The sequence below is a fragment of the Nannobrachium achirus genome (genome assembly GCF_963921795.1).
Source record: "Nannobrachium achirus genome assembly, chromosome: 19".
In the NCBI taxonomy this organism is placed as follows: Eukaryota; Metazoa; Chordata; class Actinopteri; order Myctophiformes; family Myctophidae; genus Nannobrachium; species Nannobrachium achirus.
Window position 1 is genome coordinate 30844509 of NC_137826.1, and position 16338 is coordinate 30860846.

The following is a 16338-nucleotide window of genomic DNA, read 5'->3' on the forward strand; positions in this document are numbered from 1 at the left end:
GTATAAACATTATACTGAGTTCTTACTAGGTAAAGTTCCAAAAAATGTGATTTTCAAAGACAAAAGTGGAAAATGAAATGTAATTCTTTGTTTCTTTTTTTCTTCTTTTCACTACAGTACCTTTGAAAATGAGTATTATAAAATGACTCTGCGGATAGACTTCCTATTATGAGAAAGCAAAGGCAGAATGTTGGTCGTCTTACAGACCCCCCACCCCTCGCCCCCGAAAAGACAGAATGAACATTCAAGCCTATTTTACCCACACATATCCTAAATATGAATTTACATTTACATTTATTACTGTATTTACTCCGCTATTCACGCTCCTTTCTCAGTCTCATGTCAAATCAGGCTATACCCGAGTAGTGGAGTGGGTGCTGGGCATGCCTGCAGAGCTGTAGCCAGTGGGGAAAGTGCTGTAGGGACTCATGTTGGGGAGGCCCATGAGGGAGTTGGGGATCATGGTAATGTTGTTGGGGGTCATGAGGGGGATGTCGTCGGGGCAGCGGCGCAGGGACATTGAATAGTCCATGCTGGGGGAGACGTGCAAGGGGTCGTGGAGGGAGTCACACTGGTTCATCTGGGACACCGTCTCGTCAATGGTGCTGGTGTGGCTGACGTTGTTCCCTTTGCTCTGGCGGTGAGGGCTGTGCTGCTGGGACGAATCTTGACGGCTGCGCTTGTCCTTCCGGTAGTAGAGAGCGGCGAAGGCCAGCACGTTGAGGAAGAGCAGCGACGCCCCCACAGCGATGGTGACACTTAGCTCTGTGGAGTAATCTCTTGGGTTGGGCATGATAAGAGGGCCCATTTCCTTTCCTCCCTCCCCGTCGCTGCTGTGGGCAGTGGATACAGGAGTTCGTCCCGTACTGGAGGACCTGGTCTTACCACCGGCCTGTGTGGAGTCCAGCGGTGTGACCTTGGTGGTGGTGGAGGAGTAGTGGAACATGTCGTGGAGGTTGTACAGATGGGGCACCAGGTGTTTCCAGAAGGCCACCTTGGTGGCGCGGTAGTGGTCTCGGATCCGAGGCTTCAGGCCGATGTGTAGGTAGAGCTGGTCATAGGGGTCGTACTTTGACCAGGCCACCTCCTCGAAGCGGTTGGCCTTCGTGTGGATGAACTTGGTGTCCTGCGGCACTGGCTTGTTAGGATCTCTAATGACACAACAGACAGAAAGCATGTCTTAACAACTTCAACCTAGCTTCCCTATTTTGGCCATGTCATTAATCATTATATTGTCAAATATAGCCAAATAAAAAGTCAAACCTACTGTAGTGTGAAGTGAGCAGGGCTATTTAAGAGTTAATTTCATTAAGCGTCCCACAAAGCTTGGCCAGTGTGACCTTGGGCATACGTATACACCAAACTTTGAGCGCTTTGTGCCAAGATGTAGGCCAGATATAGGCCACGCTTCAGAGCCCGGACATTTAGTGGGCGAACAACAAACTTTGAGCACTTTGTTTCAAGATGTAGGCCAGATGTAGGCCATGCTTTGCTTCCCGGACAAAGCCAGATGTTGGAACTTAGCTCCTTCCAGAAGCACCACTCAAAAATGTTAGACAAATAGTCAGAAATAGCAAGAAACAGCAGATCTACAAGTATGTAGCTTGGCTATTCTAGGTATTTCTTGTATGATGGAAGTACCGGTATATACTGTAGGTCTTACGTAGTTAATAAATCAAAGTGTTGCCTGTCCAAATATAAATTATAATGCTCCAACTACAAATGGCATCTCTGTTCACTGCAGTACAGCAGTGTTGTCTGTGATGCAATGCTGCTGTCTCTCCTCAAGGGCTCAGTATTCTCTTATTGTTACATAGTAGTCAGCAGTCCACAATGATCTACCCTGTGCTGTCTGCTGCTGCCACTGCCAGGGTCACCTTTTACAGAGGCGGCATTTGCTGCAATTCTCTGGGTAACACCGCCAAGGGAGCAGTGCAGTGAAACTGCATTGATCATGATGGGTGCTTCTCTTCTCTACAGATACTATATCTGTGCATTTGTTGGACACAGTATGATGAAGACACCCGTCAGATACAGTATGACTACTGCCTTATCCTTTCAACATCATGCTTTCCTTTGCAATATGTCATTATCGGTAGTTGCAAATTGCAATTATATACATTAAGCCATAATTATGCATAAGAAGTTACATAAGTTGTCTTTTGTGAGGAATGTTATAATTCACCCCAACAAACTGAGTGTCTGAGTTGTTGTGTTTTAATAATTTTCTGTAGATGGAGCTAGGACCCCCACTATATACAACTGTGTTGCATATTAAACATCATAGTATAGGCCTATGCATTTTAATCACTGTAGCTCACTGTAGCTCACTGTAGCTCACTTCAGCTGACTATCTCATCAATGTCTGTTGACCATTGAGGATTATGAGACTTGCTTGGAAGTATTCCACAGGATTTTCTTTCAAGTGACTATGGATTGCCTCCAAGTGAAGCCGATAGATTAGTTTGACAACACTATCACCAATGCTGTGTAAATTAAATGTTTTTGTTGTGTGTGTTCATTTACACACTTTGCTAATAATATGTTGGATTCATGTTATGTACAGTATGCAACAACAATATCAGATCTTCAATTTTTGATCTGCTTGTAAGTGGTTCAAGTGGTTAATGTGTTTTATTTAGACATTTAAAACCTTTGGCAAATCACACAAAACCATTGGCAGCCCCCCTCCCGGACTCCCTGTTGAAGACCCATGCTGTAGAGAGAATGATCTCTTTTGTCATTGGTTGTAAAAATCACATGACAGCTACACTTTGCATCGTTGCTCCACTTTTCCCTTTGCAGACATTTGTATGTGTCTTAGGACAGGGGTTTTTTCATGTCACAGACCCCCAAATTGACTTTCAACTGACCATGAACTTTCAAATGATTCTGTATAGGGACCCTGATATAAAAAATGGGTCTTTGTAACCTGGAATCTGGAACCCACCCACCCTCCACTCCCAGGGCAGTGAAAATGTGCCACGAATAGAACGAATTCTACAAGAATTACAGAAGAAAGTACAGTACCTCTGAAGAGCGACTCAGATAATTGGTTTATTTTTTCATTATTTCTTTTTAAACTAAAGCAAAGCATGAGGTTCAGGTTGAGCTGAGGTTGACTAAGGGATCGTAAGTAAGGTAGAACAAACAGGAGAAGGGAGCTGCCAGATTGTATTTGAATCCTCTATGTTTTGTGTTACTGATGTAGCTGCCAAATAAATTGTTTTGTTGTTGTTTTTTATATTTACTGGCTGCTCCCTCCTTCAGTTATTTATAATTGTGTTGTTACTTTACCCCTGAGGTGGCTTTGACTTGAACGTCTGTGCTGTTGTTTGCATTGCTGAAGGAAGGAGGAGCAATTCTTTTTGGCTCTGTATTAAAGATAAGCTTCATAGAAGGAAAATGGATCCTAGATAATTAATAATATTGGGCTCAATCCTGAAATTCCAACAGTTACTCTTAAACTCTTAAACTTAACAGTTTTATTTTCTCTGAAAGGGTAAATCCTTGGGTGTGTGTGAAGATTGTTTGTTCATTAAAGTAATAAAAAGAGGGCCAAATGAAACATAAGTTAAGAAGAGTTGAAACAGGCAACAGCTCACTGTAAAATTAAATTAATTAGCCTTAAACATGTTAAGCTCCAACACTAACATTTAATCCTATTCATAAGCCAAGACAGGAAGGCAAAATGAGAAACTGTATTAAATAATAACATCACTTTACAACTTTCCTTAAATACCGGTATGTTTAAATTCTCACTATGGTTTCCTAACAGTTACACGTTTGTAAGTCTAGAACTGTATTTGCAGAAGATAATAGAGTTTATTGCTTAGACTTTTGGCGAGCAACACAAAATAAATCAGCCCAAACATAGGCTACCTTATCTTCAAAACCAATACACACCATCGCATGATGGTGTCAATCATTGAAACGAACAGATCTTGTCAGCAAGCTACACAGTCGTCTGACAGAGTATAAATTAGGAATTCGTTTTACTCACCCGCTCTTGGCAAAGTTGGTCCAATACGTCATGACCACAGCACTGAGCATGATGTCATTCCTGGAGAAGTTGCATGGGAAAAGATCAGTCGGGCCCACCATGGGAATGCCAAACACGTATGGCACCTCATCTCCGTGTGCCGAGTCAGACCACACCGGCTTCATGAGGCTCTGGCAGTGGTGATAGAAGGCGTAGAAGTAGGTGGGGGAGCCGTAGCGGGCGTGAAGGTCAGCTGTCACCACTGAGGGCTCCACCCATTGGTGGTCAGTGAACAGAGCCACCAGAGTCTTCCTCCTCGTCTCCGGGTTGTCCTTGTCAGCCCAGTCTGTGTACATGAACTTAATGGTCTCCCTCAGGGTGTCCTTCCCCTCTGGATAGCCATAGAGGCTGTCCACAAAGTCAGAGACGGCAAAGTCAAAGTCACTGCCAGACACGCCGTCCTCCAGGTCCATCACGTTCTCCACAAAGCGCAGCCCCTCGCCCTGATTAACACCCAGCATTATGTCATAGTTGAGGAACTCGCCTTGCTCCATGAGGATCTCTGGATCATCTGGTATGACGTCTCCGTCAATGACCGGCCCAAAGGCCACGCGGTAGCGGGCGGCCTGGATGTCTTGCTCCACCAGCTCCTTGGCGGTCTTCTTCTGCAGGCATAAAACCATGTCCACTGTGTCCAGGACGTTACAGCCCACCCGCTCGGCCAGCAGGCGTGCGTATTTGACAGGCTGGTAGTTGACAGCCCAGCTGGATAAAGCTGAGCCACTTTGGATGATGGCTCTGTGGAACAGACCTGAGAAAGCACAACATGCCACACAAAAAGACAGGAAAGGTCAGAGTAAAATCCCGAACGTTCATTTAGTTCTGTAACAAGACTAAAAGGGCTTGAAAGGCCCTGCTAGGCAGCTGCTTACCTGATGGTCAATGGCTTATTTTAACTAGTGGAAATTCAGTGGAGATAGGTCACATTGTGTCACTCAAATGGTTAGGGTTCCTCCTTCGGGGAGCATGAATGTGCCAGTACTTTTCATAGAAATCTGGTAACTTGTGTGCATGTGAAAAGTTTGGCCAAAGGGTGGTGCTACAGGAAAAGTATACCGGTGAAAGATTAAATTAAAAATAACTTTTGTTTATTTGAAAAAGTTACATACATGACTTTAAGCAGTTAGATATTGAAATAGAAATTGCATTAGGAAATACCACTTTGAGTGACAGCCACACCAAGGCAATATTGTAATAAAGAAATAATACAGTCAGTGAAAAAAGACAGTCAAATATTATTCATTTTTATATATATCTATATGGCCAACAATAGGAAAACTAAGTAAATATAATATTGTGGTCCTTGCAACTAAGTCCAACGCCTCCCCATATAAACCACCTTTGCCAACCCAATATGAGGGAGGTTTTGCAATATGGGAGATATCAAGCTACACAATCAAGCTGAAGATTGTATTTCTTTATTTTATTTTTGCCTTTATTTTAGATAGATCAGAGTAAAGAGACAGGAAACAAAGGGCAGTAAGACATGAGAGTCAAGATGGGGACTGGATTCAAACCAAGCCCTCACGAGTATTATGGTCTCTGCTCTGGCTGAGCCACCAGGAACCACAACAGGGGTGTCCCAACAAATTCTGGGCCCTGGGTACAAGGATTCACTGCGGGCCCCCATGAATGTTCTTCATAGGGGGAGGGGGTTTAAACCATTTAGACTGGGAACGCATTAGTACGCATTATTTTGTGCTTTAACTATTGAAAAAGTAGCAGATATACAAGCTCACAGCGCGGCACCGAGTGCCGCGCTGCGAGCTTGTAGATCTGCTATTTTTTTTAAATCGTGAAAAATGTGTGCAAGTCTTTGAATGACCCCCAAAATGATATGTATTGGGCCATGGACCCCCATCTCAAAATATTACGTTCCAGGGACCTCCCAGAAGCAAAATTTGAGTTACAAATCGCTTCGCTTAAAAGATTGTGTTGGGCCCTTTGCTCTTCATCTTGTATGTTAACGATGAGGTTTCGAGACTAATGAAAACAATAGTCTTTGCAGATGATACAAATTTGATCTGTTGCGGAGAAAACTTGGAAAAACTTTTGGATACAGTGGAGCAGGAACTGAAGACATTAAAGATTTGGTTTGATTCTAATGAATTAACGCTAAATTTAAATAAAACAAAGTATATAATATTTGGTAATCGTAGAATAAATAATACTAAAAAACTAACAATAAATGAAATAGAAATTGAAGAAGTAACTGAGGTCAAATTTCTTGGAGTAATTATAGATAATAAAATATGCTGGAAGCCACATATAAATTATATAAAAACTAAAATAGCCAAGTCAATTGCAATATTATACAAGGTTAAAGATTATTTAAATAAAACTGCATTATATCTGTTATATTGTTCCTTTATACTACCATACATAACTTACTGTATGGAGGTGTGGGGAAACACATACATAACAAATACTTACTCAATATTTATACTTCAAAAAAGAGCTATACGAATTATAAATAAAACTAATTATAGAGAACCAACTAATAAACTCTTTATCCTATTAAAAACTCTAAAATTCAAAGATCTGGTTGACCTGAAAACAGCTCATATAATGTACAAAGCAGAAAATAAAACATTGCCGCACAACATCCAAAAGTGGTTCCAAGGGAGGGAGTGTCATTATGATTTGAGAGGTATATGTATGTTTGAACATCCATTTGTGAGGATCAATGCAAAACAACACTGTATATCTGCAAAAGGGGTTATTCTATGGAATAATCTTAGAGACGAACTGAAACAAAGTATATCATGGAACAGGTTTAAGAAAATGTATAAAATAGACATAATAAATAGATATCAGTTAGAATAGATATGTACAGCAGATCTGGTTCAGATCTGGATTGTTTTGACTAGTAAGCCTGATTGATTGTTTATTGTTTATTTTTGCTTTATTTTTTCTAATTCAAGTGTATAAACACTGGGGCGGAAAACCATAATACTAACAACTACGTAAGATATTTATGTTAGAAAATGCAGGGGTAGGACTAGATAAGTTGCACAAACTTCTTCCTACTCCTTTTTCGAATATGGATTATAATTCAAGGAAGATATGAAATTTTGGGCGTTATTCTTTTTTATTTTTTTTTAAATCTAATTCTTCCTTTTATTTTCTTTGTCTTTTTGAATATTTTAATTTGTTCGAAATAAATAAATAAATGAAAAAAAAAAAGAAAATTGCGCGGCTTTGAGCTTGTATATCTATTTTTCAATAGCTAAATAATTAAGGCCCCTCCACCTTGGGCCCTATAGTAACTCAGTCCCACTTTCCCCCCCTTGTGACGCCCCTGACCCCAAGCTGAAGATTTGAATTCGAAGTTGGGCGTTATATAATAAAACATAGACAGAGATTAAAAGCCCCTATGGCCATGCTGCTCGTTACACCCAGATGTAAATGTTGGTTGAAGGGTGGCACTAGAGTAGTGTTTCTCAACGGAGAAGTTCGGGGGGCGCTGAAAGCAATATATTCTTTTATTGGGGTCCGCGAGGTGCTATATTCAAGTGCACATTTTCTTAATTTCTTCCTAGACTTTCATTAACGCTGCAGTCAAATGAGGCCTGACAGGCCTGTCACACGGCCGTCATGGTAACATGGTATCATGTTACCATGTTACCTATGATAGTGACACAATACTGACTGTGATACTGTCATGATATGATACTGACATGATACGGACATGATACTGACATGATACGGAACATGATACAGACCATACTGGCATGATGATACTGACATGATACTGGCATCATGATATTGACATGATAGGGCTGTGGGCTGTGACAGGGCCTGACATCCTGGTTTCAGGGCTGTGACAGGGCCTGACATCCTGGTTTCAGGGCTGTGACAGGGCCTGACATCCCGGTTTCAGGGCTGTGACAGGGCCTGACATCCTGGTTTCAGGGCTGTGACAGGGCCTGACATCCCGGTTTCAGGGCTGTGACAGGGCCTGACATCCTGGTTTCAGGGCTGTGACAGGGCCTGACATCCCGGTTTCAGGGCTGTGACAGGGCCTGACATCCTGGTTTCAGGGCTGTGACAGGGCCTGACATCCTGGTTTCAGGGCTGTGACAGGGCCTGACATCCCGGTTTCAGGGCTGTGACAGGGCCTGACATCCTGGTTTCAGGGCTGTGACAGGGCCTGACATCCCGGTTTCAGGGCTGTGACAGGGCCTGACATCCTGGTTTCAGGGCTGTGACAGGGCCTGACATCCCTGTGACAGGGCCTGACATCCTGGTTTCAGGGCTGTGACAGGGCCTGACATCCCGGTTTCAGGGCTGTGACAGGGCCTGACATCCCGGTTTCAGGGCTGTGACAGGGCCTGACATCCTGGTTTCAGGGCTGTGGCAGGGCCTGACATCCCGGTTTCAGGGCTGTGACAGGGCCTGACATCCCGGTTTCAGGGCTGTGGCAGGGCCTGACATCCCGGTTTCAGGGCTGTGACAGAGCCTGACATCCCTGTGAAAGGGCTATGAGCCTATGACATCCATATATAATTTTACTTTGTAGAATCGTAACATGCTTTTCTTTCAGTCCCTGGGAAGTAGGCGAATAATAATCACATACTAACGGTCCAGTTTAATTAATGTAAAATCTGATTTTTATAAATCGATTAGATGTTTTCTAAATCAACACAATTCATCCTGCAATCTGCCTATTAGATTATGAGATATATCTTGTATGCAAAGTTTACATTTTGGCTTGATGGGGGTGCTATGGGATCACTCAAATAGTTAGTGTTCTTCCTCCAGGGAGCATGAATGTGCTCAGCAAGTTTTATGGAAATCTGTCCATTAGATTTGGAGATAACTTGTGTTCAAGTGGAAGGTTTAGCCAAAGAATGCAGTGAGTAGAGTAGAGGAAAGACCATGGGATAATCAAAATCAGTAAGGTTCATCCTGGCTGAGCACATTAAGTTTCCTGGCAATCTGCCCATTTAGATTCTACTATTGTATTGTGTGTCCATTTAGAAATGTTGACCTACGGGTGGTGCTAGAGGAAAGGCCATTGGATGGTGGCAGGGCTAAAAATAAACAATAATAAACACTAAGAAATGAACCAAGTGAAATGGTAAACAGCAGATGTTTATGTATGAAATGCAGGTGAACATGATGAGATGATGAAAATGTTATGACACAGATATGCCCCTTTAAGAGATTCTCTCTTTAAAGAGGCAAAGCTTTTAGCCTGATTGGATTTGAGGCAAACAATAGCAGTCACTCACTTAACCAAAACCCCATGCAGCTACACTGCTCCCACATGAGAACACAGAACACTCCATGGACCACGCAGAGCTGCAGTGGACCTGGATAATAAACAGCTACATAATATGTATACTGTAAAAACCTCAAAGTGATGAAATGTGTAGAGTATTAGATGGATTTGAAACGAAATGTGTTCATGCGTGCGTGCGTGCATTTTTGTAGCCTACTGTATGTGCATGTCTCCTCCTACAGTCTTACCCTCTGAGTGGTGGGACAGTGTTAGCAGACTGACACAGGCAGCCCCAATCCCTGATCCAAACACTGTGATACGACCCGGGTCTCCTCCAAAGTAACCAATGTTCTTACTGATCCAACGGAGTGCTTGGATCTGGTCCAAGAGTCCATAGTTGCCTTTCGCTGCCTGGTCGCCAGTACTTAGGAAGCCTATAACATGCACATTACAGAGAAAGAACACAGGTGGTAAATGACATAGTCGTTGTTTTGCTTAGTTGTTAAATAACGTAATACCCATCATCAGGACCTAAAGCCTTTAAGCATTGTTGTATGGAGAAACACAAAATGAAGCCTTACTGATCATGTCTTTAAATGGTCTCTGACGATTCGTTACATTCATGCCACCATCAGCACTTATAATTCATTGGCTCCTCCTTCCTTTGTTTGTTCACTTTCACCTTAAACCTATGCATTGTAATGGATGTTAACCCACTGGGGAAAGAAATACCCCTGACCTCCCTGCATCCCTATTCCCTCCTACTGTAGAAGGCTATTTTCAGTACAATACAGTAAGATGAGTGCATATTATAATGCAGTAGGATACTGTCCAGCTATGCTGCCAAAATCAGATTTTTACCTCATATTGTGTTTCACTTAGTATCACCTCACCTCAATATACCTCCTCCATTTAAATACAGGGCTATTTCAATCACCTAGTATGCCAATCCTGTAGTTGAGCGTGACGACAACGACATTCCCATAACTGGCGAGCACGCTACCATCCATCATGTTCCCTGTTCCTTCCATGTAGGAGCCGCCGTGGATGTACACCATCACTGGACGTGCTTCAGAGTCCCGTATGTCTGCAACATCAGTCAACAAAACACATGCTCAACAAAACAATTGCACTGGCAACAGCAATGTGATGGAACTGGAAATGTTCCACACCAAAGCACTGTTTCCCAGTCTATAGATAGAGACACCACTGAGTGTAGAGCTAGAGGCAAAATATAGTAATGTGTAGTAAGGTACCCTCTTACACGGTTTAACCACTTGAACACCAGCATCCCTATGCTCATAACAGGCGAACATTCGACAAAGTTAGATATGCATTCAGTGCAAATAGACAATCTACATCCTCACAACACGTGAGTCTTGTAGATCTTCTCTTTTCAATGAAGAGATTTGGTGTAGAGGGAAAAAAGACATCTTCGGAAAGGGGTTTAAGTGGTTAAAAGAAGACATGGTGAAGTCTAACCACAACACTTTTTTGTACAAACTTGTATCAATTAAGCATGTTCCAAAGACATAGTGCTGCTTCATGCACCGTAGTATACTATATCTTTGTGTCCCTGTCATTGAAGGTCTGAACCCACAATGCTCAGGGAGGATAAAATATCATATATAACACACACATTTGAATTTGACCCATATTATTTCAACTGAGAGTAGTTATTCTAAAATGAAAATGACATTGTATCAATATTTTTGATCATATGACATGCATGCACAGGATAAAAGAAAACACCACATAATGTGCAATATTCATGAGTACTTTTGGCCTTTTTCACCTTGTTAAAAGAGATTTTCACTAAAAATGCATCATGTATTCTGAGCTGCAGCCCATCAGGACCCAGGTACAGTCAATGAAATCCAAAGTCAAAACTGAATATGTACATGTTTCTGTAAAGGCACAAGGCACAGGAGATCCACCGTTAAGAGATTTGAAGCTGATTTGTGAGTGAGTGTTGTCTTCAGTAGGTCCATAATGAGGCAAAATAGATCATGCCATGCCAAAATCAAAATCGGTGGCAATTAAAAAGTGGCCCTTACAAAATTGTTGTTCAAAGCAGGTGAGACGGGGCAAAAAGAAACTATTTAGAATTCACTTTAATGAACTTGATTCTGATTCAGCGTCTTCCACGCGTCGCCCCAAAAAATTGAAAAAGAGAGCAAAAAGAATCCATGCATTAAGACTGAGCTCTAAAAAATACCTTCAGATTTATCACTGTCACCATGTGAGAAAGCCGCCCCTTTTTTCTTGTGTTGGGAGCCTGGGAGTCGCATGAGGAAAAAAGAAGTACAGAATTCAAAATAGCAAGATTGATGGTTTTGAATGGTTTTGAATCTGATGTCCAGTCTAGCCCACAAAATAAAATACAATAAAGTTAAAAAAGTTAAAGAAATTGTAAAAAAGTATGCCTTTGCATGTAAAATGCTTTTCTGCTTACATAAAAACTGGAGATGGCATTGTAAATTCTTCAAACATGCATGGGACAATTACACAAATGTCCCCTATTACAAAGCAATTATTTGGACATGAATATAATGTGTTTGCTAGATTTGCTAAGGAATGGTACACAGACACACATACAGGTAGACACAGACACAGACACACCGTGAATGGATACTAAAATGACAGATACATAATTCATATATCATGTGTTTATTTACTATAGCTTTAATATAGTGCTCAATTAGGCCTGGTTTAAACAGAAGTCAGAAGGCCGGCCTGGCTCCTTTTTTATCTTGCTTTGGGTCCGTACTTTCACACAAACTATTTTGCCTGCTTGGTTTCAGATTCTCTGGGTGTCACCTAAGGATTTGTGGTTGAGTATATGAATATATTGAAAAGAGAGGAATGCACAATCACATACTGACTTGGTCAGGGTGCAAGCTATTTAAAGAATATAAAAAAAAACATGAGACTGCAAAGATAGACTCGTTAATTTGACATAGTCGTAAAAGGGGGGAAAAGGTGTAAGAAACTGAAATGTGCAGAGAACGTTTCCTTTTCCTTGCACCCATCAGACATCAGGCTCAGAAAGTTCAAGGTGTTTTTGAAATAGAGATTCAAAAAGACAGGGAACTGGCCTGCACTATTGCACGTTGCCAAATAAATGTAGTTTCTGTGGTTTATGTTTTGCTTGATAGTGACAGTGGAGTGAGGAAATGAGATAATATATAAAGCAAACAGTCCGGCTGGACGGGAATTGAACTGGACACTTGCTGATCATTGAATGTTACGCAATGTGGTAAATACTTGTCTATCAGGACGCCACAGTTTCGATTTCGATAATATTTGATGTAATCTATCTATAAATGCGAGAAGTCTCTGCGTGTCTGCGTGTATGTAATCCGCGTATCTCGAGAACCGTTCGTCCCACCGGCTTCAGATTCGGCACGCGCGTTCTCCGCCACGGCGCGGAGTGCAGTGCCCGGCCTCGACCCGACCCGACGCGCGTTTTTTCCGAAACGGCGCAAAACGTTCGGAATCTCCTTATGCGGAGCTGATTGTTGACATCAGGCTGTTCCGGAGGAAATCATGTCATTGTGACATCACTTCATAAAAGGCTCTGACATCACGTACACCACATGACCCCACACTCCTATGACAACACGGGCATATTTGGGCATAAAGGGGACACAGATTCCCGAGTAGGCTAGGGCGCCGACTAGACGCTCGGCCGCGCATCTCCATATATGGCAGAGACAAAGACAAACATAAGACAAGCAACAAAGCGTGGGACTGGGAGGATGACTTGAATGATGCAGATTTAAGCAGGCTGCATATTCTGCTTAAAGAAGAAACAAACAAAAAGCAACAGAGATCTCATATATGGGCATAAAATGGACGCAGATAAACAGATATCTCCATATATGGCATATATGGGCATAAAATGGACGCAGAATCACAAAGATCTCCATATACGGGCATAAAGGGACACAGACAGACAGATACAGAGATCTCCATATATGGGCATAAAATGGACGCAAATAGACAGATATCTCCATATATGGGCATATCGGGAGATAAGCGACCAACGGTCGCTTATCTCCCGATTAGGGAGTCTTACTGGTATTATTATCTATCTATAAATGCGACAAATCTCTGTCTGTATGTAATCCGCGTATCTCGAGAACCGTTCGTCCCACCGGCTTCAGATTCGGCACGCGCGTTCCCCGCCGCGACGCGGAGTGCAGTGCCGGGCCTCGACCCGACCCGACGCACGGTTTTCCCGAACCGGAACAAAACGTTCCGAATCACCATATGCGGAGCTGATTGTTGACATCAGGCTGTTACTGAGGAAATCGGCACAATCGCTGACTCATTGTGACATCACTTCATAAAAGGCTTTGACATCACGTACGCCACATGAGTCAATGGGCATAAATGGACGTATCAGGCAAACAGATGGTCAAAACGGGTCCTACAGAGATCTCCATATATGGGCATATTTACATTGTTCCCGAGTTGGCTAGGGCGCCGACTAGACGTTCGGCCGCGCATCTCCATATATGGGCATAACGGGTCCTACAGAGATCTCACTCAAAGACAAACAGGCAAACAGATGGTCAAAACGGGTCCTACAGAGATCTCCATATATGGGCATATTTACATTGTTCCCGAGTTGGCTAGGGCGCCGACTAGACGCTCGGCCGCGCATCTCCATATATGGGCATAACGGGTCCTACAGAGATCTCCATATATGGGCATATTTACATTGTTCCCGAGTTGGCTAGGGCGCCGACTAGACGCTCGGCCGCACATCTCCATATATGGGCATAAATGGACGTATCGGCGCAAGCGCTGACTCATTGTGACATAAAATGGACGCAATCTCCGTATATGGGCATAAAGAGGACACAGATACAGAGATCTCCATATATGGGCATATGGGCATTCTGACATCACTTCTGCTGACTCATTCTGACATCACTCCTGTACTTTGCACGTGTTGAATCTCTATATATGGAGATAACTGACGCATCTCACAAGCCATGGGCATAAATGGACACACGCAAACAGATGGTCAAAACAGATCCTATGACAACAGGTATAATGGGGTTTGCATTAAAGGGCGGGGCATTCATCCCCTATTTACATTGTTCCCGAGTTGGCCAGGGCGCCGACTAGACGCTCGGCCGCCCGAGCTTCTAGTAATAACAAACATGCATTCTGCTGTGCAGCTGCACACAGACAGTGTTCACACTGGAGACTTTTAAAAGGGCTACCTTTCAAGCAGGTTGCATAACAATTGTTGCTATGCTACTGTACCAGGAGAGTGGTGAAAGAGAAGCGTGCTGCATATTATTAAAGTTGAAACAGATTAAACTCTGTCAACTTCAATCATAATTCTCTGAATGCATAGAGGGAGTACTATTTATACATGGAAAAGGAGCTGCCATCTGTAAAATGTATATTAATACAGTGTCTTTTTGCAGAAGATTACCTTAATTACAGTATTCAAATGTTACAGTATTTGAATCTACAGATGATTCACAGTACAAAAATAGATCTTTACATCAAAAAACAGATGAGGTGATGAAATGTTCCTAAAAAGACAGACTGGTTCTGGTTCATGATGCGGAGACAGGCAGGGTAATCAGAGAGGAAAGAACTGAAGTTGAGCATTCTTTTGTACCAATAGATTCACAGCTGACACCTGGTATGGTATGTTTTGATTGGGTTTATCATTGTCTGAACAAAGCATTGATTTTCTGTTTACTCAGTGGAAACATCCAAGTGTGCTTGTTTCATCATTTTGAACATGAAAACAAAGATATTATTATGGAATGTCGTTTGGAAGAAAAGCTCTGACCTTGCAATTATTTTATTTATAGTTCTACTATTAGTGGAGAACAAAAGAGTGCTCAACAATCAGTTCTACCCCTTCAGGTACATCTATGCTGTAGATAAATAGATTCTTCAGGCTTACCACACAACTATTATTTTCTCTTTATGCAGAACCATGGCTTTGTTTAAAAGGATTGCAAGGCCACTGGTGATGAGACGGTGATATGTCTTTGGATGGTAAATCAACCTTCGGTGACAGTAATGAAATGGAATGATGCCCATGCTCTATAATGAAAGTACAATGACATCACGGCCACAATGGTGATCGACGGACATGGAGAGTCACTGTTGTCCAGTTTACCAAGCCAACTCACCATCCTCCGTTGGAGCGTAGATGTTTAGATATAAACAGTCCTCGTTCTGGTCCTGAATGTACGTGGCTACTGTGTCCAGGTTGTATGTGAACCATATGGGCATCATGATCTCTGGTACTGTGTTGTGGATGTTCTGTGGGCACACGGGCATGAAGTGGGTAGCATTCTTGATCCCTGACCAAGAGGAGGGCTGGTCTGGGGGCATGAATCTTTTCTCACCCAAGGGAGGTGCTGCATATGGAACCCCTAGATACTGGTCGACAGGCCGAAGCACCTCACTGGGCACAGGCACCCTGAGGCCCCTCAGCTTCCCAAATTGGGTGGTCACCGTTGGATAGAATTTCTGGCTTGTTGCCTTGGTGAATGACCAGCAGGAACATAATATCCACCAAAGAAGGGCACAGTGGGTGATGGTCACAGTCCCTTGCTGATGTAGTAGGTGTGCAGGCAACAGATGGTCTCTAAATGTAGCCAGCCACATGGTCTGGGCAAGACAGTGCCCTCGTACAACACAAATGCCCACTACAGTGTCCTCTTAGTCACTCTGCCCTGATCCTGTTAACCAGACATCACTCATTGTGCCTTTGGCTCCAAATGCTGTCAAAATTAAATACTCTTCAGCCAGGTATATCCTCACAACCCAGTTCTACTTGTCATTGCAGTGTGACCAGATCTGAAAACAAAAACAGACCAGAAAACATATCAAAATCACGTGCAAGATATTACGCCTACAAATACATGAAAGATATGCTGCCATGTTATTTAACTGAGGCCTCTGATAGAGGACATTTTGATCTATGTACTTTGGTCTATTTTGAACTATATCAGACCTTCATCAGAGCAAAACTGAAGCCTCTAAAAATATACCTCATTATCTATATGTCACAGAAGAC

General features: G+C 42.6%; 1 protein-coding gene across 3 annotated transcripts; it reads right to left on the reverse strand.

The window, feature by feature from the left end:
* Window positions 1-352: 352 nt before the first annotated feature.
* On the reverse strand, window positions 353-15926 carry LOC308303872 (neuroligin-3-like; the record flags this gene model as incomplete). Of its 3 annotated transcripts, XM_080748384.1 has the most annotated exons (6): window positions 353-1151; window positions 4004-4793; window positions 9518-9703; window positions 10207-10356; window positions 11488-11547; window positions 15446-15926. In XM_080748384.1, the coding sequence occupies 6 exons, from the start codon at window positions 15924-15926 to the stop codon at window positions 353-355; spliced, it is 2466 nt and encodes an 821-aa protein (XP_080604510.1). The 3 variants fall into 3 exon arrangements, with proteins under 3 accessions (XP_080604510.1, XP_080604512.1, XP_080604511.1); XM_080748386.1 differs by lacking the exon at window positions 11488-11547; XM_080748385.1 differs by lacking the exon at window positions 11488-11547 and having other exon boundaries at window positions 10207-10383.
* Between the last annotated feature and the right edge of the window lie 412 nt (window positions 15927-16338).